This window comes from Micromys minutus (genome assembly GCF_963924665.1).
Source record: "Micromys minutus genome assembly, chromosome: 3".
In the NCBI taxonomy this organism is placed as follows: domain Eukaryota; kingdom Metazoa; phylum Chordata; class Mammalia; order Rodentia; family Muridae; genus Micromys; species Micromys minutus.
Window position 1 is genome coordinate 534,322 of NC_137972.1, and position 27,790 is coordinate 562,111.

General features: G+C 39.0%; 1 protein-coding gene across 1 annotated transcript in view; it reads left to right on the forward strand.

Moving 5' to 3' along the window:
* Window positions 1–27,790, forward strand: part of DENND5B (DENN domain containing 5B) — a 120,441-nt gene that overhangs the window by 31,491 nt on the left and 61,160 nt on the right. Inside the window, exons 4-5 of the mRNA XM_080914327.1 lie at window positions 6,439–7,105; window positions 19,207–19,394. Coding sequence (XP_080770453.1) covers window positions 6,439–7,105; window positions 19,207–19,394 — 855 coding nt within the window. The remainder of the gene's footprint in view (window positions 1–6,438; window positions 7,106–19,206; window positions 19,395–27,790) is intronic.

Genomic DNA, 27,790 nt, shown 5'->3' on the forward strand with positions numbered 1-27,790 from the left:
TCACTTAAATATAACTTCTGGCAAGATTTTCCTGTAAATGTTTGAATGTATTCTCAAGAAAGCTACAAACCCTTAAGTGAATATTTGGCCACTTTTCAGAAACAGTGAGCTTTGATTTTCTGGGTTAGATATTAGGAAAGCATGTCAATAAAATTAAGTCTTCAGCCTACAAGGTGACATAATCTTAGCACTTGGAACAGAGGCAGGAGGATCAGGAGTTCAGGTTCATCCTTGCCTGGCTATGCAGAGTTTATAGCCAGACAGGAATACATGAGAGCCTATCAACAAAACCAAAACCTATTAACAACAACAGAAACCATGAAAATAAAAAGTTAATTTAAGTAACACTTAACTTTTTAACAATAATGCCTTTGTATGTTACTCCATTCCCATATTGCCTACTTGATATAAAAAAGAGATGATTTGGGGAGCTGAAGAGATGTTTCAGCAGTTAAGAGCACTTATTGTTCTCATAAAAGATCCAAGCTCAGTTCCCAGCGCTCACATGGTAGCTGGCAACTGTAACCCCTGTTTTAGGATTACGGCCCTCTAGACTCTCTTGGGCACCAGGCAGGTACATGGTATACATACATACATACATACATACATACATACATACATACATACATACATACATACATACATATACACACATACATACATGCATACATACATACATATACACACATACATACATGCATACATACATACATACAAACAGGCAAACATTCATGCACATCAAATAAAATAAATTCTTGTATTTAAAAAAAAGCCAGGCATAGTAGCTTAATTCCAGCACTTGGGGAGGCATAAACAGGAAGATTAGTAAATTAAGACCATCTTTGGACACATACAAGCCTGGCTACATATGACTATGTTTTAAAAATAGTAAGCAAGCGAGACAAGTTAGCATGAGAATCTGTGATTTGGGCAGGTCTGGCATGTTCTACTCTATGAGCATTAGAGTGGTTCACAGACTGGTGCTCACAAGTCTGTCTCCTAGGCGAGGTGTATGGCTAGGACTGCTAACACTGCTGTCTCTTCTCTCTGGTCTTCCATGACAGCTTCAAGTCAGCTAGGTTTTTTTTTTTTTTTTATCTATGAAAAACATTTATTCAATTTCAGATTAAAATTATAAAGACCTATCCATTTGGCGTATTGTTTTAGAAAATGGAAGACATATGCCTACGTTTTCTAAAGGAATCAAATATTTTCCCTCATGCTTGCTTCAGCAGCACATATACTAAAATTGGAACGGTACAGAGAAGATTAGCATGGCCCCTGCACAAGGATGATATGCAGATTCATGAAGCATTCCATATTTTTTTAATCCAGCTGCATTTTTCAGCTCTTCTTTTTGATTGCTACATGCCTAATAAACTTACTCATTCCAAGGCAAAATAAAAAGAAAATTTTTCCTTTCAAATATTTACAGAAATACTTACAATCTTCTCAGTTTTTAACCCAGGTTTCAAGAACATTTACAAACAACTGTTTTGGTGATACCATCTCAACAAAAAGCCTCTCCATTTATAGTGTCAATCAACTTTTGCAAAAAGTTATATACACTGTATTTTTATTAGTGAGCAGACTGCTAACATATCTTGGGAGGGATCAAATGGTGCTGGGGATGGGGAAAAGGAGTTTGCTTTCCATTCATTCCTGTGTGCATACAGCAAACAGTAAAACATGTTACCCCTGCTTGTAGTCAGCTGTGCTTTTGGCCAGCAGAAGATCTGTTTAATGGATTTTGAAGCTTTGATGAGCATTTGAGCTTAGTGAAGGATTTGAGTTTCTCAAATGAGAACTCCCATTTGTTGGGCTCCTGTCACCTTCCAGAATACCAGTACACTTCTAATCAGCCATGTAATTAGCTTTCCACAACCTTACACAGCTGTCATCTCCTGAAGATGCTAGCATTGTTTCTGTTAAGTTCCAACTCACCTGTCAGACCCAATAACTGTGATTATCAAATTGAGCCACAATATGAATTTCAAATTTTGTTGGACCTCTAGAAAAAGCAAGTCCTTTCCTTACAATTTTAATCTGAAATTTTTTACATGTTTGGTTGCTGTTGCCAGATTTGGAACAAGTGTACTATCATGAACACGATCAAAACCTGCCGTAAGAGTTTCAGCTTCGTACATTTCATGGTGCTTTTATTATCACAAAGACTCTGAACCTTGGCTGTTAGATTTGGACTACTGATATCAATTCCCATAGCTATCATGGAATTGGAAATGTTCCAAGAAATACAGCTACAGCTCAACTTACAGATCTCATTCTACAGAGACCACTGGCTGAGATTCATGGCATCTGGTGCCTCACATTTTCTTACTTTATATACCATCTGCTGAACAGATGCTTGGGAGCAAATGCCATGATAGCAATGCATGTCCTGATGTTTCCTAGAGTTGTCCTCTTCACCCAATGATTCTGTCCTCCTAATTTATCATCTGATTCTCCTGCTGTTTCTTTTCATGTAGCAGCCAAAACAACAGGAAGCCTAAACCTGTCCAAATTCAGAATGAGCCCATGTCAGACACTATACAGATCGTGTGTTTTCCAACTAGGAGTACAGTGCCAGTCAGACCTTCCCGAGGCAGAGGGGAACCACCTCCCTGAGGGTACTGGGCATTTGTTAAGCATTGTTAAACCTTGATATCCTGGTTGGTTGCTAGAGCAGGTGGCCATGTGGCCCCTGTGGGAATTAGAAGACCTATGATAAATGATGTCGTTATTGTCCACTGTGATGCTGTGTGCACTACCAGTTTTTTTATTTGTTGCTTCAAGACTTCAGGATGTGTGACCAGTGAGAGAGATGGAGCTGCCTTTTTTAGCCTCATCAGCTCTGTCATTTGTCACTGCTGTTGAATTTTATTACAGGGATGATCAAATATTGTCTCCTCCACAAATGAATATAGCTCTTTATTCTTAGGCTTATCTGTGTTTCACACTGTGTGGTGGAGTTGAGTCAGTGGGACATACTTGGTGACACAGAGATTCAAATAGTTATCTGACTCTAGGAGGTTTGCTACACTATAAATATGCATTCTCAGCAGCCAGTCTGGATTCAAGGAGAGGGATAGACTTAATCTCTTATTGTGGGAGCATGACAAGATTCTTAGAGTATATGTAACGAGAAGTATTATTGGATCCATTATAAAAATATAATCTGCCATAAAGTGAACCTTATTTTAAAAGACCTATGGCATAATTTAAAATACCTTGTTCTAAACTTCTATTTTAGTAAATAAAAAGGTTCTCATTTTCAAAGTTTATTTTTCTAGGATAAAGCAGAATATTTGTTAAAAATGGCAGTAATGATGTCAGCATCTGCAGGACGTATCAAACCAAAGTACAACTTTTTTAAAAATTGGATATAATTTATTTACAGTTTAGGTGTTATCCCGAAGTACAACTTTTAATAAGAGATTTTACCTTATCATTGAATCATTGACTTTGTCCTTAAAAAAGAGTTTTATGATTGGCTTGTATGAAGTTGGAACATACTAAGAAAAATTTAACATAGAAATGCTTTCAGGGAAAGAGTAAAATAAACCCAAGTATATCCATGGACTTTTCAGGGGAGAATTATACTAAGTATCTTTTAAATAGATACACTTTTCTGGGTGTGGTGGTGCACACCTTTAATTCAAGCACTCAGAAGCAGAGCCAGGCAGATCTCTGAGTTTAAGGCTAGTGTGGTCTACATAGCAAGTTCTAGGACAATCAGAGCTACATGTATCTGTGCACCACATTCATGCCTGGTACTAGTGGATCACCTGGAACCAGTGATGGTTGTGAGCTACCATGTGGGTAATGGAAATCTAACCTGGTACTCTAGAAGAGCAACCCATTGCTTCTAAATGCTGAGCCATCTCTCCAGCCCCATATGCTAGAATTCTTGATTTTCACAGGTCAGAGACTCCAACCAGACTCAGGAGTGTGAGACCTTTTTTCTCTTCTTATTTCTTCTTAATGCTCTGCCTTTCTGGCCCGTATAGGATAACTGTTGTTTTTATTTCCGTTAACTTCGTTTTTACTGATCAAAAGAACCCTCACCTGTTTTTCCTGAAAAACTATCATAGTTACTATAAAAATAGTACTTACGGTTGGTGTGGTGGCACACACTTTTTAAATCTTTTTATTAATTCTTTGTGAGTTTCACATTATGCACCCCAGTTTGAATCATCTCCCTCATATCTATCTTTCACTTTTGCAGGCTCCCTCTCCCCCAAATAACACAAACACACACACACACAAAGCCTAGAAAACACCTCACTGTGGAAGCTGTAGTATGTCGCAGTGTGGCCCACATGTATCCCTCTGTCCACACACACTTGCAAATATTCGTTGCAATGAGTCATTGGCCTAATTTAAAGTCTGACTTCTGGATTAATGGAATCCACCATTAATTTTTTAAAAAAGATTTGTTTATTGTATTTATATGAGTACACTATAGCTGTCTTCAGACACACCAGAAGAGGGAGGGCACTGGATCCCAATATATCTGTGGTTGCCAGGAATTGAACTCAGAATCCCAAGCCATCATGTGGTTGCTGGGAATTGAACTCAGAATCTCTGGAAGAGCAGTCAGTGCTTTGAACCACTGAACCATCTCCCCAGCCCAGAATCCACCATTAATACTGGATTCTCCCTGGAACTCCTCCCGAGATCCTGCAACTTTGGGTCAGCAGGCCTGGCCCTTCATGCATCCTGACCTGTTCACAGATTATATAGATTTTAGGGTGGGCCTGGATGGTGGCTGAGATAGCCAGCGTGCCAGCTCTCCCTTATCTGAACCACCAGGATAGCCCTCCAGCACTGCTCTGCTAGGCCTGCAGCTGCGAGGGACAGGGTCACCTCTCCCAACTGCTGCAGGTGGTGAAGGGAGGGCATTGCCTCCATACCCACACCATCTCAAGGCAGAAGACATGTGGTGAGGCCACCTCTCCTGAACTCTTTCCTCAGGCTGGTTTACCTACATCCACCCCCCAGGGACAGTTCTGCTGGTGGCACACATCATTAATCCCAGTACTCCAGAGGCAAAGGTAGGTGGAACTCTATGAGTTCCAGTCACGCCTGTTCTACATAGGGAGTTAACACCAGCCAGGGATTTATAGACTCTGTTTCAAATATTTGTAAAGTGTCTCAGCATATTCTGTCTTTATGCATTTTTAAGGTCAGAGCTTTTTTTATAGAGTTACTTACCGTACTGGCTGGTTTTGTGTCAACTTGACACAAGCTGGAGTTATCACAGAGAAAGGAGCCTCAGTTGAGAAAATGCCTCCATGAATGAAATCCAGCTGTAAGGCATTTTCTCAACTAGTGATCAAGGAGGGGATGGCCCAGCCCATTGTGGGTGGTGCCATCCTTGGGCTGGCAGACCTGGGTTCTATAAGAAAGCAGGCTGAGCAAGCCAGGGAAGCAAGCCAGTAAGCAACATCCCTCCATGGCCTCTGCATCAGCTTCTGCTTCCTGACCTGCTTGAGTTCCAGTCCTGACTTCCTTTGGTGATGAACAGCAATGTGGAAGTGTAAGCTGAATAAACCCTTTCCTCCCCAACTTGTTTCTTGGTCATGATGTTTTGTGCGGGAATAGAAACCCTGGCTAAGACAGTTACTAAGTCCAAATCAATGATCTCATTCTTTGGGCTGAAGAGATGGCTCAGTGGTTAAGAGTTCAAATCCCAGCAACTACATGGTGGCTCACAACCATCTGTAATGAGATCTGATGCTCTCTTCTGGTGTGTCTGAAGATCTCATTCTTTTAAAAAATACTTCACGTGTATTCAGTGTGGAGTTTTGAGAGTGTGTGTCTGTCAGTCGTGTGCATCTCACTGTGTGTGGAAGTCAGAAAATAACCTGCAGTAGTTTCCTCTCTACACCATGTGGAATCTGTTGATAGAACTCGGGTTTGACAGCAACTGAGTTTACCTGATGAGCTATCTCTCTGGCTCTTTGTCTTCTGTATATAACCCTCTGTATAATACCCATGAAGTGAGTATTTTTCCATTTATGTGTATACATCTAGTTTTAAATTTTTATTATATTTATTGTTTGTGTATGTGCATGGGTGTGGAAGTAAGAGCCTCTTCTTACTATGTGAGTCCAAGAATTTGAACAAAGGTTGTGAGGCTTACAGTTGGAGGCAAGCACCTCAACCTGCTGAGCCAAATTGGCCCACATCTATTTGTTTTGAGAACATTTCATCTGCATGTAAGTGAAGAGCTTATTTTCTAATTTAAGGATATTGCTAAAGTTAAATCTGAATAAAATTTGTATTTGTCCTTTGAATCCTCTTAAAATCGTTCTTTCCTCACCCCTCCTTTTCTTTCTTTCTTTCTTTCTTTTTTTTTTTTTTTTTTTTTTTTTTTTTTTGTGGTTTGAAGTTTTGTGTGTTCTGCATTCTGATGCTTTCCCCGTTTCTCCACAGCTGTGCATGCCCAAAGGGCTGTCTTTCAGGACACAAGCTGACAATAAAGAGCCTCAGTTCCACTCCTTCATAATTACCCGGGAAGATGGTTCTCGAACCTATGGTTTTGTGCTCACCTTTTACGAAGAAGTGACAAGTAAGCAGATCTGCACAGCCATGCAGACACTGTACCAGATGCACAACGCTGAGCAGTACAGCAGCGTGTATGCCTCCTCCTCGTGTAGTATGGACTCCCTGGCAAGCAGCATCGATGAGGGAGACGCAACCTCTCTTTTGAAACTCCAGCGATACAACTCTTATGACATCAACAGAGACACCTTGTATGTTTCAAAAAGTATATGCTTGATCACACCTCTGCCTTTCATGCAAGCCTGCAAGAAATTCCTCCTCCAACTTCACAAGGCTGTCACCTCACAGCAGCCACCACCCTTGCCCCTAGAGAGCTACATCCATAATATTCTCTACGAGGTACCCCTTCCACCTCCTGGGAGGTCACTGAAATTTTATGGTGTTTATGAACCTGTCATCTGCCAGAGGCCTGGGCCCAATGAACTCCCTCTTTCTGACTACCCTCTTCGAGAGGCCTGTGAGCTCCTGGGATTAGAGAACCTAGTGCAAGTGTTTACCTGTGTTCTTTTGGAGATGCAGATCCTTCTCTACTCACAAGGTAGGTATCCTTTGCACTTCCTTTTGTGAAGACAAGTACTTTTGCCCGGAGCTACTTTGTTTCCTTATAGAATCAAATAATGATATGCAGTTTCTTCTGTTTTGCATAAAGAGCAGGCTTGAATGAGAAGTGAAGTTGTAGTTTGTTTTTCTGGCTGCAGAGATAAACAGAAAAGGATCAAAAGTGTTATGTTGACCAGTCTGGGCATATTTATTTTTTAGTGAAAACAACCCTTTTCTGTTACATATAATCATCAGATACTTTGAGACTTGTTACTGTAAATGACTAATAAACTTTCTGTTCTTTACAAGTTGATAAAGTGTCACATGAAAATTCAAGTGGCATTTGAAAGGAATAAATTAAATGTTTACTCTGGAAAGGCAGACAACTTTGGACCTCTGCTCGTGAGGAGATTTCGTGGGTAGAAAGAGGAGACACACAGGTAGAGAACAGATAGGACTGCCCCAGACCTAGAAGCAGACCTGCTAATATTGTGGGGAGTTGTGTTTCTAACCTCCAGTCACAGAAGGTGCTATCTTTATAATTTATTCCCAATGCTGATTTATTTAAGATACTAACAAGTTAAATTTTGCTTCAGTAATGTGTCTTTGATATTGAGCCTGTTTCCATCTGCAGATGAGCTTATGTAAGAAATAGAGATGCCATGTCATAACAGGTACTGAATTGTAGGCCATGCTCGTTGTTGAAGCTTTGGAAAATGCTATGGCATCTGGATTAGCGTTTGCTAGCTTGTATTTATTTAGACTGGCAGCCTCTACTGCTGCTGTCAGCTTTTTTTTTTTTCTCACTTTTCTTTTTATTTTTCTATTTTAAATTATAAGTGAAACTGAGCCAAGCAGGCTTTATTTATGGTTCCCCATCTTGTGTGTGTGTTGACAGCCCTTTGTGAGGTTTCTCAGTTTATCCTACATAATGGTTTTTGATACTGTGTTCCAATGTTGTTTTTTTATATGGGGGAGTTCTCTAATGGCTTACCTAAGTTCTTTATTTTGCTTTTGCTTTCATTTTCACCTGCATATTGCCTGCTTGTAGCTGAACAACTTAGTAATCCTGTCCTGCTTTTTTATTCTTTTCCCTCCAGAAGTGGTGGTACTGGAGAAGTGTATGATGTCAGTTCTCAGTGTCAGATTTTAGGATTATAAATGTTTAAACTGGATGGAGAAATGTATCCATGGTTAAGAGCACTTGTTCTTCCTCTTCTTGAAGAGGACCTGGGTCTGGTTGTCAGCACACATATTGAAGGGCATGACTGCCCATAACTCTAGTTCTAGGAGACATGGGACCCTCTTTTGATCTCCAAGATCACCTGGCACACACATGGAGCACAGATGTACATGCAATCAAAACCTCATACACATAAAAGGAAATAAATTCTCTTTTTTCCCAATTAGCCCCAAGAAAGGGGAATGGAGGGATGAGGTGGGGGTGGGTGGGTGGGTGGGAGAGGCAGGAGTTGGGGAGAAGCACCCTCAGAGTCAAAGGGGAGGAGGGTTAAGAACTTTTGGATGGTGGACTGGGAAGAGGGCAACATTTGGAATGTAAATAAATAAAATAATTAAAATAAATATTTTAAAAGAAAATAATCTTTTAAAAATGTTTAACCAATATTGATTTTCGAAGTCATAAAAGCCTTAGTTTCAAATTTTTCCTCTGTCCCTTTTTAACTATAACTGCTGTAGGTGAGAGACTTAATTTTCAGGAGTGCTACCCCTCGTCTCTCTAGGGATGTCTTTGCCACCCACTGTTGCGGTAAATAAAAAAATGTGCCAAACTTTTATCCCAAGCTAGTACCAGCATGGATGAGCCATGTGGCACTTCGGGGTGTTATCTCAGTGGTTCCACGCTGCCCCCAATGTGGACTCGCAGATCCCAACTTCCTCTGACCCAGGCAGTCTGCTCTACCTACCCTGGCTGCTTCTGACCCGGGTGGTTCTGTCTATTCCAGCGTGCTGTTTGCACTCACTTTCCCTTGGGGAGTTGTTACCTCACGTGGCACACATATACCAATTCCACAGTGGGTTCTATGCATCCCACCACTACACTTTCTTTTCATCCAATTAAGTTGTCACATTAAAGAACACACCAGAATACTACTAACAACCTGTATTTATGTTCATCCGCCACCATATTGGCTTCCAGCTCCTTCCCCTTCTACCTCTTCCTCCGGCTCTCCTGATTCTCCTCCTGCCTCCTTCCCAGACTTTTCCCTGCCTACCTCTGTTTGTGATGAAAGTGTTCATTAATCTGACTTGTAATTCTTGTCCACAATTTATTTAGGCGGATTCAGTCTATTATCTAGAGAATGATTACATCACAGTCTTCAGTGGTAATGAGCTATAAATTTTTAAGTAGAGAATGCATCAAGGAAGTCAAGACTCTTCCTAGTACCTTAAGTCAAAAGAAGGATGTTCAAATGCTGCATGAAGCCAGACAGTGTAAGCTGGAAGTATGGTCCTCTTTTCAAAATAGTGGAAATATAAAAGATCAGGAATGTAAACACCACTGTCTAACTTTGGTTCCAATATTTAAGGCTTCCAGAACTCTTTGGGGCCTTGCTTGCTTACCTCCTTTGGCTCTTTCCATAGGAGGGAAGCAGTTACCGCCACCTATGTCAGCTCGTGTTCCTGCTCTATGTGCTGCTGCAGGGTTCCTCTGCCAGGCCTTCCGCACTCTTCTTTACCAGCTGTTTGAATGCAAACACTACTTGGAGTCTTCTTGAAAATATTGGAACACTTATGATTACATATTGCTAGCCATAATGAAAGTAGATACAGTCTGTTGGTCATAGTTTGTTAATCACAAAAACGAACCTAATACTTTGATAATAACAACTATACTCTCATGACCTTGATGTCCAAAAAGCAGTAGAATTTAACCAGTATTGACTATTGTTTTACTATTAGATTTTGGCAGGGGTTGGAGGTTGCCTTGAAGATGCTAGGCAAGTGTTCTACCAGTAAGTACATCTACTATTAGACTTATTTTATGATAAACATAACATATTGTTAAATTTTTTCTTTTTTTTTGAGATAGGGTCTCATGTAGTCCTGGCTGGCCTTGAGTTCACTATGTATCTGAGGAGAATCTTGAACTCCTTTTATTCTTTTTTTTTTTTTTTTGTCTTCAAAACAAGATTTATTTTTTTTTAACATGAAAATACATGGAAAATACATTGGTCTCTTATCTGTTACAAATAAGACTCAAATTATTAATCATAACAAGAAGTGTTTCTTGAGATATTTCCATCTACACAAAAGACTAACAGCTTATTATTTTTTTTAAAGATTTTAAACATTTTTTGCTTAAAATTATACATTTTTGTCAGTACTGTTTTTTCAGACATTAAAATAAATTTTACATAAAACCATGTGAATATGTTTTTTAGTCAGTACTTGATTTTTTTCAAGGGCTTGACAGTATGCATTGAAAACCTACTAGTTGCAATAAGCATAAAGTACATGCAAAACAAAACGCAACATGTTGTTTCTCTATTTCCCAAGGGATATAGAAACTGGGATTGCATATGTTAACCCCATCTACCTCGATTTTTAGTATTTTTTTAATTCAGTAAAGCAGACTTTTATGTGAGCCAATTGTGATAGTTTATATGGGACTCGCCTATGCAAGCATGCCTTTATTAGTCTAATTTTATACTGCCCAATCTATCTGACCATATGACCAAGTCATGAGTTAGTTGAGATTCAGATGTAAGAATGTTTACCATTGTGTCTGCTCTTTTATCACTACTAGAGAAACACCATGTGATTTTGGTCAGGCAGCTGAGCTGGTTTGTTTTTAGCTTCCTCTGTTGTCATAGTGACCTTCTAACCAGGATATGTTCATTTGCTTTGAAGCTGCTATCCATAGATGAAGCAATCCTTTTTTGGCCCATTGAGAGGTATCATGTTCAAGTAATAATAGAAGCTGACAGATTCACACACAGTTTTAGCCAGTTTTAAAGAAAAAAAATGCTCTGCAGTATATGAACTTCTTTGCATTCCAGCACTGATGAGATCCAGTATAAACGATTTCCATTTCATTGTGCAACTTTTCTTTCAGAGGCGTTCTTACAAGATACCTGAGTATTTCAGGTTTCAAGTTGATTTGATGTACTTTAACCATGGTAACTGTTATGGTAACTGGCTTAATATCCAATTACAAGCGCATAGTTGTTCCTCAAAGGAAATTCTGTAGTTCAGTGGCCCTGTAGTAGTTACCAGAAGGTACAGATATTTAACATAGTCTTCAAAGCTGTTGCACAGAGAATTTGTCTCTATTAGCACACCAGCTTCTGGGTCATGTTGTTTGATTATGAAGTCTGATTCATTCATTCCCATCTAGCCTGTCTAATTAGTATGGCTTGAAAAGTGAATTTACATAACTTCTGTCCTGTAATAATACATACTACATAGAGAAACTATTCCCATAAAACATACATGTAAACCCTGCTTAAATATTCTGATTCACTTTAGACTTTACTGTAATTCCTTCAACCCTAAGTTTGTTTTTCAAGACAGGGTTTCTCTGTGTAGCCCTGGCTGTCCTGGAACTAGCTGTGAGGTCAGGCTGGCCTTGAACTCAAAGATTCACCTGCCTCTGTCTCTAGATTAAAGACATGTATCATCACTATCCGGTGTAACTCTAACATTTAAGTATCCTGTCATTCTAAGCATAGCCTTTGTTAACCGATTTTGGTATTTTAGTATAAAAGACAGCTCTGTAAAGTTCTAAAAACCTCCTTCTCTACCTGGACCCTGCTGCATGCACCTTTGAATTAGGAGTTAGACCTCTTCTAAGGGGTGGTGCTGAGTAACACTAGTCCATTGTCTATCCATAATCTTGATTATGGCTGAAGCAGGGTGTAGTTTGTTTTTTATTTAATTTTTATTTTTTTATTTTATGTGTATGTTTTATTCTGCATGTATATATGTGGACATGTGTGCAGTACTCACAGAAGCCGGAATAGGGTGTCAGATCCTTTGGAACTGGAGTTATATGTAAGCTGCCTTGTGGGTGCTGTAGAGCAGCCAGTGCTTAACCACTGAACTCTCTTCAGCTCCATAGTTCATGTTTATCATTGACAGTTTTGACTTATAGCACTTTAAATTTCTCCAAAATGAGACAAAAAACAAAAACAAAAACAAAAAGACAGAAGACACAAATTAAAAAAAAAAAAAAAAAAACTTGATTGGCCCCCTTATGGTGGGAAGATATCAAGTGGTTTTCATTTTAACTAAATTATTTTAACTAAAATCATATTAACTTATATAAATTATATTAACTAAATTATCTTTAGTTAATCTGCCTTTCAGACTGCCATATGTAAAACTCTTGTTGAAATAGCAACATCTTTTATTTTTTATTATGACTTTTATTTTTTCTTTTATAATTTCATACATGTATACAATATATCTTGGGTTTTTTTTTTTAATGATTTGTTTATTTTAGTTTATGTATTATGACTGTTTTGCCTACATATATGTCTGTGTACCACCAGTGCTCATGGAGGCCAGAAGAGGGCATCAGATCCTCTGGAACTGGAGTTACAGACAGTTGTAAGCTGCCATTTGAGTGTTGGAATTGAACTCAAGTCCTCTGGAAGAGCAGCCAGAACTGTCCAGAACTATAGCTCAGTTGTAGAGCACTTGCCTAATATATGTGAGATCTTAGTTTCGATTTCTATTGTAAAAAACTTTTTTTCTTACTTATTAGCCTTGAGCTATGTTATCAAGGATTCTGATTTTGAATTTCTGATTTTTCTGCCTCCACATTGAAAGTGCTAGGGTTACTGATGTGTATCCTGTGCCTAGTTTATATGGTGTTAAGGATTGAACCTGTGCCTTTATGCATGCTAAGCAGGTAGGTATTCTGCCAACTCAACTGAACTATGTTCCCAGTGCTAGAAAGGTTAGTGCCACCTCCTTCAGTTTTTTGTTTGTTTGCTTTGTTTTTAATTTTTCCAAATATAAAACTCAGGTCATTAAGTTTGCATGTCATTCATGTTTAGCCACTGGGACATCTCACCTGCTCAAGTTGTGTTCAGGATTTTTGAGGAGAGATTTGGGGGTGAGGAGGGTATGAATTTGTGTGAATGTTCTTTTGTGTGGGTGCAGGCACATGTGTGCCATGGTATGCGTGTGGAGGTCAGAAGACAGCTTTGAGGTGTTAGCTCTTATCTTTCCACTTCGTTTGAGACAGGATCTTTGCACTGCTAGGCATGCTAAGCTCTGCTGGTCCTCAGATGTCCACTGTTCTCTGTCTTAGTCTCCTGTCTCCCAGGAGGGAGCACTAGAATGACAGATGCTCTGTCAGTTTTAACTTTTTTCTCTGATGACTTTGTTCATGTACATAATACACTCTTTTGAAGATGTAAAGGTGTTTTGTTTATTGTTGGAGGAAATGCATTTGGCACAGTGTTAGGTATAGCAGTAAGAAGACAATTTTTGGGAGTCAGCTCTCTCTTTTCACTGGTCCTAGGAATCCAACTCAGGTCATCAGGCATGTGCAGCAAGTACTTGACATCACTGAGCTCATTGACTTTATAATACATTCTTATATCCTCTTATCTCCCTTCCTACCCCTAACAAGCCCTTCCTCTCTACAAGTCCATCCCTGTCCCATGGGCTTTGTAGTGGTGAGTATTTTGCTACACTGCTTTGGCTCCCAGCGGGTTGCACATGCGCACCCACCTAGGAGCTATTTTTGGATCTGTGAATGAAAGACACACACATTATCTTATTTTTAACATGCCTTACTAGCTCAGTGTCTGGGTACTTATAAGCCTCTCAAGGCTAGCATGCCCTTCCCTCAGGTACTCCTGGTTCAACACCCTTTAAATCTACTTTTAACTTTGCTGCCCTGTTACCTTCTGTGAAGCCCATTGGTCTTTGCTGCCCAAGACACTTCTGGGCAGCCCTTCCGGGGGGCCATCTCCTCTCTGCAGCTCTAAATCTGTTCGGTCTGTCTCTCCCGGGTCAAGGCAGTTCTTCCTTTCCTCCCCCTGCTAGTTAGCCCACACAGCTTTTAGAGTCCCGCCCCTTCTCCCTTTGCCCAGTGACAATTCTTTATTACCAGTTAAATCCAGCTGGGGTCAGGCTTCCTTTAGCCTTTGTGCAGGACATTGCAAACAGGTTTTTTTGGGTAACACAATTAGCAAGAGAACATCAGCTGCTACACATGTTCATGTATTTTTGTTTTGTTGTGACTTGCCAAGTTTAAGGAGGGCCATCCATTGGAGCCTGGTGGATATTCTAGGCAAAATTTTAACAGTATATTTTAATTTGTAACAGAACCAAGCATATTGTATTTCATTTTTCATGCCTCAGATGCTAATATATTTAACCTCTTAATACATTTATTGGCTAATTACTATGTAATAAACCCTGTATCCCATGCTGAAAATTCTGAGATTAGAAATAGAGTTGTCAATTTTGTGTGGTAGTGTGAGCATTTAATTCCAGCATTGGCAGGCTGTTAGAAGCAGGCAGATCTTTGTGAGTTTGAGGCTAGCCCGGTCTATATAGTGAATTCAGGCCAAGGCTATCTCAAAAGAAAAAAAGAAAGAAAGAAAAGGATCAATAAAGGTCTCTAGTGGTAGTATTAGAGATCTTCTAAAGGTAAAAGCTTTGCCACATACAAGGAAGGACGTTTCTGTGAAGAGGATGATATACAGAACTGTGAAGATGCCTTAGTCACAGAATGACCTGCAGCAGGAGTCTGGCTGCCTGTAGGGCAGTGGTGAGAAATAAAGCAAACAAGAGCTAAATCATGTGGCATCCTGAGGATGTCTTAAAATGACTGCAGTCACCTCTTTGAATCAGTGGAGACAAACAAATAAAATAAATTTTTTTTTTTTAAATGGTGAATGGAGGCCAAGCATGGTGGTATGTGCCTTTAATTCCAGCACTCAAGAGCAGAAGCAGGTGGATCTTGAGTTTGGGGACAGCCTGTTCTATAAAACATAAATGAATTATAGGGTCACACAGAGAAACCCTGGCTTGAAAAACCAAACAAATGATAGACAAACAGACAGATGGACAGACAGACAGACAGACAGATGGACGGATGGATGTGCTCGCAGTGGTTTGAATAAGAGTGGCTCCCATCAGTTCATAGACTTAAATGCTTGGCAAGTGGCACTATTTGAAAGGGTTAGGAGGTGTGGCCTTGTTGGAGTAGATGTGGCTTTTTTGGAGGTAGAGTGTAGAACTCTTAGCTCCTTCTCCAGCATCCTGTCTGCCTGGATGCTGCCATGCTTCCCACCATGCTGATAATGGACTAAAACCTCTTAACTGTAAACCAGCCTCAGTTAAATGCTTCTCTATAAGAGTTGCTGTGGTCATTTTGTTTCTTCAGCAATAGAACACTAAGATAATGCTGAATGGGAAAATGGCTCAGCCAGTAACGTGCTTGCCAGGTAAGCATGAGTGCCTGAGTTGAAATCCCTGTCACTTACATAAAAGCCAGTTGCAATGTTCACACCTGCAACTTTAGCTCTGAGGAAGGAAGTAGTCCAAACAGGTCTCTGGAGGTCAGAGGTCAGCCAGTGTAGCCAAAGTGGTTTCCAAGGAGAGACCCTATGCCTTAAATAAGGGGGAAAGTAGCTGAGGAAGACGATTGATATCAACCTCTGGCATGCACATGTATTAACACATCCACATTCACGAAATGCTTAAAGAGAAACTTTCTTTTCATTTCTTCTGTGTTAGTGATTGAATGCAGAGGCCTTGTGCATACTACACCAGCATTGCTGTGACTATATCACCAGCCCCTGCTTCTCATTTCTTGATCCAGTTAAAAGAAATGGTCTTTTAGCCAATTTTCATTACTAGAAAGTATGATATATCAACCAATCTCACAGAGAATTCAAAATTGAAAAGATTGGCTGTAGAGCATTTACAAATGGGAAATAGGACTGGGGAGGGGGAGAATAAGCCCTGTTTTTGAAAGTCCAAGAGAGGGAGAAAAATGTGTAATTTATTTTTACTTCCCATGGTGTTTCTATAAATAAAGCAAGAAAATATCCCACATTACAAACCACCATTACCCAAAGAAAATGTGTTTTCCAGGAGACTATATAACCACAAATAAACTAGCCAACTTGATAGGAATTTAGTTTGACTGTTCAAATCCCTTTACTTTCAGTTGAGGTACAACTAGGTAACAGAAACCATAAAGTAATTTAGCCAGAGGATTGTAATATGAATTATTACTAAGCTGTATTAGAAAATAGGCTGTAAAGAAATAAACTCTTTAGGATACTCAGTGACGCACAAAGTTTTTTTTTAAAGAATTATTTATTTTATATATATGAATACACTGTAGCTGTCCTCAGACACACCAGAAGAGGGCATCAGATCCCATTACAGATGGTTGTGAGTCACCATGTAGTTGTTGGGAATTGAACTCAGGACTTCTGGAAGAGCAGTCAATGCTCTTAACCACTGAGCCATCTCTCTAGCCCCCAAAGGACAAACATTTAAGTGAGAGCCCCATACCCCAGAACTGTAGTAGGTACCTCATTGAAGAAATTCTGTTCATAAAAAATAGGTTACTTGTCAGTATGTTTCCTGGAGAGCTGATCCTTAGTCACCAGTCTAACAAAAGACAAAGTCCAAGGCCCTGTTGTCTGTAGCTGATGAACAGACCCACAGATTTGTTGGATATCACTGGTCTGAGTTATGAATGAATATACAGTGTATTAGAAGACCGTAAGAGGTATTCATTGACTGCTCATTCTTGGCATGTGGCATAGCAGTGTGCCACCAGATGCTTCCAAATACTCATACAGCAATAGCACAATAGTACACTCTGCCACCAGGAAAAAAAACCTGAAAAACTTTCCCCCTGTGATGAGTCTCCATTGCCCTCTGCTGGCAAAGGTTAGTACTACTTTCATTGTCAAAATGGTTAGAGGCAAGGCAAGGACAGTTGTAATAACTGAATGGATTTGGAGCAGAAAGGCATTTAGTGGATAATTGGCACATACTTAAAACTCCAAGCTAGCCTTTCACATTATCTGGCATATGATGGAGAATATAAAATCAGATACTGATGTCTTAGAATTGATCTCTCACAGGTAGCCCTTGATGTTTCTACAGACTGATCTGGTACATCTAAGCCATGCTTTTCTGTAGGACTTAACTACCAAAGAATAACAAGCACAGCCATTGTGTAATGTACAAGAACACACACAGAGAGACAGACAGAATGACAGACAGACAGAATGACAGACAGACAGAATGACAGAGACATAGAACTAGCGTGTCGTGCATACTAGAAAATGCTCTACTAATTACATTATTACAGTATTGTAGATTATTAGTTAGAGGTAGTCTCTTTAAAATGATTGTTTAGTAAAGATAGGATGAAAAGTTCCTTCATTACAGTTTGAGTTGCAAAGGAGTATGCAGAATTGTGGTGTCAGAATTCGTCCAGTTCGGGCAGTAGAGCATGAATCTCTGGTATATTTGGAAAATATAATATCTACTAAAAGTCTTTGCCTCAAGTAGAGAGTGGGGGAAAATGGGCTGGTGAGATAACTCAGCAGGTAAAGGTGTTTATCTGAATTTAGTCATGAGGACCCACACATAGGGGTAGAAGAGAACCAGCTCTGTGAAGTTGTCTTCTAACTCCTTCCCAGTTACATAAATTACGTAAATAAATGTAATTTAAAATTTTCTTAATTTCACATTTATTTTATGTGAATGAATGGTTTGCCTGCATTACGTATCTGTGTACCACATTCATGCCTGGAGCCCTTGGATGTAAGAAGAGGTCATCAAAGGAAACAATTGTGATAGGGATACTCCTGAAGTGCAGCTCTTCACATTGTTGGCTGCTGGTGAGAGTAGGGGTGAGGGAGGACTCAGTTTTCTACCTTTCAAACTTATAAAAATCTAATTATAAAACATATCTATCTGCCTCCAAGGGCTTAAGTAGGGACTGTGAACATGTGTAAATACAAAACATCTAGAGTAGACTGCTTAAGAGGGCAACACTGTATTGTGGACAATGGCTAGTTTGATACATAAATTAGTCCATCTAAAGAAGACACAGCCAGAGCTGGGTGTGGAAGCTCATTCCTTTAATCACAACACTCGGGAGGCAGAAGCAGGTGGATCTCTGTGAGTTGGTCTACAAACTGAGTTTAGGACATCCAGGGCTGTTAGACTGATAAACCTGGTCTCAAGCCCAAACAAAACTCCAGTTTTTAATTACATGAAAATTCTTTTTATCCTTAGAGTGATATTCTGTAGTTAGGAGTTAAAAATAAGTAATGAGACCATGACTGCTTACATCTGTTGATTCTTTTATACCTACAAAATGAGTGCTAAAATAAATATAATCATCTTATTAAAGCTGTAACCCTGATCACTTATAGAAGAAAAGAATAATCATCCTCTGAATTGGAGATTATATGTGTGTGTGTGTTATATGCACATACCTATGTATGCATATATATGTATATATGCAAGTTATTCATAGCAACAATCTTGTACTTTTTCAGTAGGCTAGATACCAAGAACAATTTCATTAGTTTTTGATTTTTCCACATTTTAAGAGAATGCAGGGCATATGACTTTGATCTTGAACTGGGGAGGCAGAGCAGAGACAATCTGATCTCTGTGAGTTCACAGCTTTTCAGGGGAAATCATTCAACTCTTTAATTATATGGACTAGAACTAACCTACTTTCTTCACAAAGAAATATTTGTCAGTTTTTTAAAGATTTACTTATTTATGTGTATGACTATGCATACATATAAGTGCATACATATATGCATGTTATCTACAGGCTGCATTATATGTGTGCCCCATGTGTCTGGTACCCTCAGAGGTCAGAAGAAAGGGTCAGATCTTCTGGAATTGGAGTTGCTGACGTTTATGAGCCATCACATGGGTACTAGGCATCAAACCCAGCTCCTCTGCTAGAGCAGTAAGTGTTCTAAATCATCGAGCCATCTCTCCAGTCCAAAAACACCTACTTTAACACTGATTTTTTTTTTCTAAAATTTCTAGGTTCACTGCAGCAGCTATTTTCACTTGGATTCTTCCTTTTATTTCTCTTGTTCTGTACAGATTACCAGCGCCTGATGACTGTGGCAGAAGGCATTACCACACTCTTGTTCCCCTTTCAATGGCAGCATGTTTATGTACCCATCCTCCCTGCTTCTCTGCTACATTTTCTTGATGCCCCTGTCCCTTATCTGATGGGTCTTCAGTCAAAAGAAGGAACTGACCGGTCTAAATTAGAACTTCCTCAAGAGGTAAAACTCATCATTAGTGATGAAGCATGCTATTTGTTGACTTAGGTCATGGCTTCTTTTATTAAGTAGCGTTGTCTTTGTGCAGAAGTTATATCTGAATCTCCCAGGTGCTTTGGGGTTAGGGCCTGAGCCTTAGCCTACAGACTGTTTCTTCTGATACTTGCTATAACACAACTACAGTTAAATACACTTCAGAGGAAGACAGTAACAAATTTTCACAACTATGCATTTCTGTAGGTGGTTCAATAATAGTATATTACCATTTTATTATAATAAAACCATCTAACTTTCTTTCCAGCATCATGCTATAAATTTTGTTTTTTTTTTAAGCAGTGTATTAGTCAGGGTACTGTAGAGGAACAGAACTTACAGAATGAATATATAGAAAATGGGGATTGGTATGATTTATAAGCTGTGGTTCAGCTGGTCCAGCAATGGCTGTCCAGTAACATGAAGTCCAGGAACCCACTAGTTGCTCAGTCCGTGAGTCTGGATGTCTCAGCTGGTCTTCAGGGGATGTTGGAATCCTGAAGAAGTAGTCTCTAATGCCATGAAGGAATGGACGTGCTAGCAAGGTGAGAGCAACGAGGCAGAGAAACTTCCTTCTTTATGTCCTCACGGAGTAGACTTCTAGCAGACGTGGACCAGATGAGAAGTGGTCTTACCACCTCAAAATATCTGGATTAAAGGTGTATCTTCCCACCTCGAAGATCTACATTATAAGTGGATCTTCCCACTTTAAATTAAGCAAAAACACCTCACAGGTGTACACCTCAATTTTGGAGGTTTTAGTTAATTTAGTTGTCAGGTTGACAAGTAAGTACAGTCATGTACTTTAATGTTCCTTTAGAATTGTTCTCACCAAGTTAAATTTGACTGTTGACCTCCACTAAAAGGAAAGTAGTATCTCTCAGCAATGTTTTACCCCTCCCCATCTTTAGATGTAAGCCAGTTGTTAGCCTATTTTAAATGTCCCACAGACGATGCCAAGTTAACAAACATTTAATCCCTGGCTTCTTGGTACTTTAATGTTTCTGTGCTTCCTCTGCATGTGTTTTAAAATATTTAGGAAGAAAATAAGAGTTCTTGAAAGCATTTTAAATTTAATTTTTAGCTCTCGCTAATGCTATTCAAAATTGGAATGGAAAGCTTTAAAATAAAATATTGAGAGTGGTCTAGCCTATTTAAAACATGAAATAACTAATAATGTAATTAGATTATTAGCATTTAGTTAGCACCTTTACCTTGTTATTTCTCATAGAGATTCTCATTTTAAGAAGTGAATCTAAAACACTAAGCCACAGCCATTACATTGAGTAGCAAATCCTGTAATCACTCAATCATGTTGCCTTTAGCTAAATTAACGTTGTCATTTAAGGGGAAACAGCTTGGTTGAGACCAAATGAAACAGGTGCTTATTGTCCTGTCCTTTGTCAGGGGAATGAAGGATACTCTCTGCTCTCTCTTCCTTTACTATCATTTTTGTCTAGTTCCTAAATTTTCTTGTTTTTTCCTTAATTATATTAATGTAGTATCTTGTTGGCTTAAAGTTTAAATTCTTTGCATTTTCAAAGGAAAAGAAATGGACACACCAAATTGATTTTTGTTTAGAAAATGTTTTTAGTTTCTTATATGTGTGTGTATCATTGTTTATCAAATATAAGAAATTTTATTTAAATTTATATGAATTCTTTCCAGTTTATATGAATACCTGTTGAAATATTTTAATGCCACTTAATATACATACAGTTGGAAGACCTTTCTTTGTATCATCTTATTCTAAAGATAAGCCGATTAAATTTTCCAAAAGCCCTCGGAATGTCTGTGATTTCCTAGGGATTTTTTGTTTGTTTGTTTGTTTTTGTTTTTTTGTTTTTTCCAATCTTGAGTTCAGTAAACAAACTTATCTATTCATATAATGGGATAATATGAAGTAACATGAACCAACTATAAAAACAGTGTTTCTGTGTAGAAACAATACATTAAGAGCCTTATTGTTTTAGAAGAAAAGGCTAACTATGTCTCTTTACTCTGGAAATATTTTATAGTGAAATGAAATAATCAGCCTCACATAATTTTAGGGAGGAAATAGACATAAAAAAAATCAGTCTTCTTAAACTGAGTGTAGTGTTGCATACCTTTAATCCTAGCACCTGGGAGGCAGAGGCAAGTGGATTTCAGTGAGTTTGAAGACAGCCTGGCCTACATAGAGAGTTCTAGGACAGCCAGTGCTACACACACAGTGAGAGCCTGTCTCAGAAAAACAAAAATAGCTGCTCACTTCAGCAGCACATATAATAAAATTGGAACAATACAGAGAAGATTAGCATGGCCCCTATGCAAAGATGACACACAAATTTGTAACGCATTCCAAATTTTTATATATGTCTTCTACAAAGAGACTTAAATGTGAACTCCAGTGATGATTCTCTCCCCTTTCCCCTGAAAACTCTAAAATACAATAATGACTAAATCTAGCAAGAAAGTTTCTAAAAATAGCTGTAAAAATGGCAAGCTTACAAAATGATTATTTTAGGAAGGTATGATTTTAGTTGTTGGGTGTCTAATGTAACTGCCTAGACTTATAATTAACCACCTACTCCCTTTTCTCATGACTCCAAAATGACGGATGTTAGTAGCCATTTGTTATATTGTCTTTTAGGGAGTAGCATGGGGAGGGGAGGGTAGAAGAATACAGCTCTGGGCGTTGATTACGGAGTCTGGAACCTCACCTTCAACCATTTCTGCTCATCTTTACTGTGTTAGGAAGAAACGGTGGCCGGAGAGATGACTCAGCAGAGGACTCTGGTTCAGTCCAGTCAAGCACCTGACTGGCAATCAGGTGCTTCTTTATTTATACAGGATCACAGAACAAAGACAGACTGATGATTACAGATTGTGCTTGGTTTTTTACTATATGTCCAAGGTTACAAGTTCAGTCCCAATTAACAAATACAAAAAGAACAGATTTTATTTTTATAATGAACCCTATAACTCAAACTTAAAGAATCTAAAGAATGTCTCCTTTAAAGCAAACACTCTAGACAAATAGAAAATGTCTGAACCAGTCTTTTAATGAGAAGCAAATACTAACCCCTAACCCTTTTTACTGTATGCTTCATCATCTGTGCTATGAAGTAGGAAACGTTTATTTTAGTCTATCTATCTTATTTACTGAGTTGTATTCCCTCAGGAATGTACTTTGTATGACCCTCCCTATCTGTAAACTACATTTTTCAGAGAGCACGGAGCTATAATAAAAAGAGACCTTGAATCTGTAACCTGTTCTCCTGGCTGGTCAGAGTTTAGCAATTCTCTGTTTACCCTGCACCAATTATACTGTTTGAGTTTGCTCAGGGCCAATGCCCCAAGAAGATTCCTTAAGCAGTGGCCTCATCTAGCTATGTGCTTTCTGTGCTTAGTGATTTCCAGGGCATAAAGGCTTCCAAATAGTGGCCAGATAAAGCTAATTTTAGGATCTTACTAAAAAGACTCAGACATAATTTTTCTTAGGAGAAGGGATAAAATGAATCATCATGCAGAAAGTCTTGATAATGCAACATGCAGAGACCAAAACCCAAAAGTTAGATAATGAAGGACAGCGATTGCAACAGTCAGCTCGACTTTACTGAAAAGGTGCTAAGCAGCTGTGCCGGCTTCATGACTCTGGCTGTTTCCTGTGGGTATGATTGTGCAATATATACATACATCTTTTTAAAAGGAAAAAGTTAAGAGAAACACATTTTTTAATGAGACTTACCTTGAGATTCTGAGGAAATAATTATTTTATTTCATTTTTGCTTTAGAGACAGGGTCTCACTAAGTAACTTTGGCTGGCCCAAACTCAATACATAGACCTGGTTGATCTCAAACTCACAGAGATCTGCTTGCCTTGAATATTAGGAGTAAAGGTCTATGACACCAGGCCTGGCGTATGCATTGCTTTTAATTAGAGGCATTATCATGAAAGTTTTCAGGCACTTTACTCAGAAATGTGGAAATTAGAAATACAGAAACAAGTTTAAGCACATTTGCTTTAACGTGTACAGTACAAGTACCTCATGGGCTCTTGTGGAAGAATTGTTTTTAAAACTATAATTGCTTCAAAAAAGAGATAACAATTTACCAGAATTTCTTTTGTGTGAAGTTCTTGTGGTTTTTTTTTCTTTAAGATTTATTTGTCTATATATTTTATGTATGTGAACACACTGTAGCTATCTTCAGACACACCAGAAGAGGGCATCAGATCTCATTACAAATGGTTGTATGCCACCATGTGGTTGCTGAGATTTGAACTCAGGACCTCTGGAAGAGCAGTCAGTGCTCTTAACTACTGAGCCATCTCTCCAGGCTTTTTTTTTTTTTTTTTTTTTTTTTTTTTAAGAGGATTATCGGGGGCTTGTATTCATTTCTGCTTTGTTGATAGTAAGGCCCTTTGGGCCCTTTGTGAACAGCCATGGGAGGCTATGGGAGGCTTGTATGTGAATGTGAAGAGGCAGTAACTGAGGTGCCAGAGTCTCAGCTGGCAACAATCTGCAAAACAGCAGTAATTTCATGAATTTAAGCATCATGTGCCTCTTCTCTTTTTGTGAGAAAGGAGAGGGATGAAAACAGAAAGAAAGCAGGGAAGTATCAATGCAGAAGAAGTTTGAAATGGAAATGCCGAGAGGTTTCTGGCAAACAGATCACAGTAAAGATGAGCTGGGAGTAGTCAGGTGGCCTGGGCCTTTGATCTTATCCCTTGGGAGGCTGAGGACCTTGTGAGTTCAAGACAGCCAACAATACCTAGAGAGACCTTGTCTCACAAAAATGATGAAGTGAGTAAATATTAAAGGAAAAAAGAGCTCTTTGAGTTACAGCCTACCTTCTCCCTGCTGTGCTCTCCCTGCATCCTGTTTTCTAGAGGCAAAAGAAGTTGTAGTAGCACTACTTAGCAAGATGTGAGGTTTCAGTTTTTTACTGAGAGAAAACTACTGATGTTGGAAAGAAGGAAAAATGAAGGAAAAGAAATGGTCTGCAAAACCTGCCAGAGTCACGGGTGTGTGCAGATACACAGTAGAGCAGGCTCCAGGAAACCACATAACTTGTTGGGCCTTCATTAAAGGTCTAGACTTAAATATTACATCAGATTCTAGGAATGATTGTTGATTACCTGTTTTTGACAAGGGGAAATCCTGGAAATTTTTTTTATTGAGTTTAACTTGAGATTTGACTTGACCTCCGGCAAATTGAAGGTATAAATAAACTTAGAAAATACCTTGATTTCTGTCATACCTTTTTATCAAACCAACATCTTCTGATGCCAGGAATATAGCCCAAGTTAGAACATGTACAAATCCCTGTGTTCTATTCCCAGCATGGTGGGATGTGGAAGAGTAAATTTGGGATAGGAGAGAAGAAGAGAAAAAAGAGAGTCTTAGTCATTGCTGTGAAGAGACACCACAACCAAGGCAACTTATAAAGAAAAATTTAATTGGGACTGGCTTACAGTTTCAGAGGTTTAGTCCATTATCATCATGGTGGGAAGCATGGTAGTGTGTAGGAAGACATGAGAAGCCAGGAGTTCTATATCTGGATCAGGAAGCGCCAGGAGACTGTAGGCCACACTGACCACAGCCTGAGCATATAAGAGACTTCAAAGTCTACCTCTACAGTGACACACTGTCCAAAAGGCTATACCTCCAAACAGTGCCACTCCCTATGGGCTAAGACTTCACACACCTGAGTCTATGAGAGTCATTCCTATTCAAATTCCCCACAAAGAAGGAGAGAGAAAGAAAGAGAAAAAAATATTTTCTGAAGATGGTGTATCTATAGTCCCATTACCTGGGAAGCAGAAGCAATGCACCTGCCTTAGCTACATAGCAAGGTAGGGCCAGTCTGGTCTATATGACCTTGTCTCAAAAAATAAAATAGAAAAAAAAAAAAAGGGAAATAACAAATACTAGTGGGAATGTGAAGAAAGAAGAGTCATCACACACTGCTGGTGGGAATTTAAGTTGATAAAGCCAGTATGAAAGTCATATGGAAGTCCCCAAGAAAATGAAAAATAGAACTACCTTATCTGTAACATTCCTGGGCTTACACCCAAAGGAATCTAAGTCAGAATACCACAGAGATCCCTGAACTTCCATGTTTTTTCATAATAGCCAAGATAGGTGTGTATCCACAGATAGAATAAGAAGAAAAGTGTGGCTTGCTTACACAATGGAATTTTATTCAGACACAAGAGGAAATTATTTCATTTGGTAGGAAACAAATGAACTAGAGATCACGTTAAATGGAAAAAAAAAAACTCCTGTTCACAAAAACAAATATTGTCTATTTTTCTTTTATATGGAATCTAGATTTTTAAAATACACACACACATGCGATAAACAAATACATATACATGAGATGAAGGTAGAAGGGAGGCGGTGTAGGGAGAGGAAGAACCTAATGGGAAAATGGAGATACAGAGGGAAAACAAAGTCTCATATAGAATCTAGATTCAAGAATGTGTGTACATATACATTTATGACACAAACATAAACCAGGCATGGTGGCACACATCTGTAAGAGCACTTGGAAAGAGGTGGTAGGAAGACCCAAAGTTCAAAGTTACCTCAGTTGCCTAGGTAGTTTGAGGCCAGCCTGGGCTACCTGAGAACCTGTCTCATTAAAAAATAAAAATTAAAAATATATGATTAGCAGGGAATAGTGAGTCCCTGTTATTAATTCTTAGTCTCATAAATCAAATAAGACAACTCAGAAAGAAACTTAAAGGCAGTTAGAGTTTGAGAGAAAAACAGTAGCATGGTAAAAATCTCACAGTCTGGACTAGAGAGATGGCTCAGTGGTTAAGAGCACTGACTGTTCTTCCAGAGGTCCTGAGTTCAAATCCTACAACCACATGGTGGCTCACAACCATCTGTAATGAGATCTGATGCCCTCTTCTGATGTGTCTGAAGACAGCTACAGTATACTTAATAAATAAACAAATCTTTTTAAAAAAAAAATCTCATAGTCTGGGAAAGCTCCATGAAGATTTTTTTTAAAGTTGCATTTTGAGTTACAAAACAGTGGCAGATTCAGCAATAAAATTCTCCTACCACCTCCATGGGAGACGGGGCCTTCAGAAGGACAGTAAAGATACTCAAAGGTAACTGAGTAAGAATTTTGGCCAGCATCTGAAAAGGTAAATACAAAAGAGAAGAAAGGACAAATTACACTTTCCTAGAAAGCACAAAGGTTTCTCTTTGAGGATGTGTAAGCACCCACATTCTGGGAGGGTTTTGGGGCATGAAAGTGCCTATCTCATTAAAGGGAGAGTTACCTCTCCCATCTTCTTGACAGGTCTTTCAGTATAGAGACAGCTTTCCTGAGGGGCAGTTTGCTATCTACAAGATTGTATTAATCAGAGTTCTCCAGAGGAACAGAACTTGTAGAATGGAGGGGAGAATTATAATTATGCACATACACAGACACACACACACACACACACACACACACACACACACACAGAGAGAGAGAGAGAGAGAGAGAGAGAGAGAGAGAGAGAGAGAGAGAGAGAGTGTGATTTATTAGAATGCCTTACAGGCTCTGAGCCTCCTCTAAAATGAGTGTCTACCAACAGAAGTCCAAGAATCCAGTAGTTGCTTACTTAGTCTATGAGACTGATGTCCCTGCTGGTCTTCAGTAGACACTGGAATCCTGAAGTAGTCTCTAATGCCAGTAACAGAACAGACTTGCTAGCAAGAGTGAGATCAAGCAGGCAGAGAGGGGGAGCAGGCTTCCTTTCTTCATGTCCTTTGTATACACTACCAGCCAGCCAGATTAATCAAGTGTGGTCCAGATTAAAGCTATGTCTTCCCACCTCAAAGACCCAGATTAGAAGTGGGTCTTCCCACTTTAAATGATTTAAATACGAATAAAGCCCTCATGGGTGTGCCCAGACATTTTGGGTGTGTTGTCAGTTCTAGATGTAGTCAAATTGACAACTGAGACCAGCCATCACAGTGGTTCTCAGGCCATGTTTGAAGCAGGGACAAGAGTATATCTATCGTTGAGTAATTTAGAATACGATGTCTCTGCCTTGAGCCAGAAGTATATAATTCAGAAGGTATTCTTGTGACTAGAAATCATATAACAAGTAAATTAAAGAATAATAAATTATTTCTATAAAATAGCCACGTTTTACCAGAAAAGCCCTGTTACCTCCACCTTCCCTTTCTCCCTTCATATATTTTAAAATTTTTTTAGATTTATGTATTTTTTAATGTGTCTGAGTGTTTTGCCTACATGTGTGTATATGCACTGTGTATTGTTTGCCTGAATATATGCATGTTCACCATGTGTGTGCCTAGTGCCTATGAAAGTAAGAAGGCATTGGATCTCCTGGGACAGGAGTTACAGAC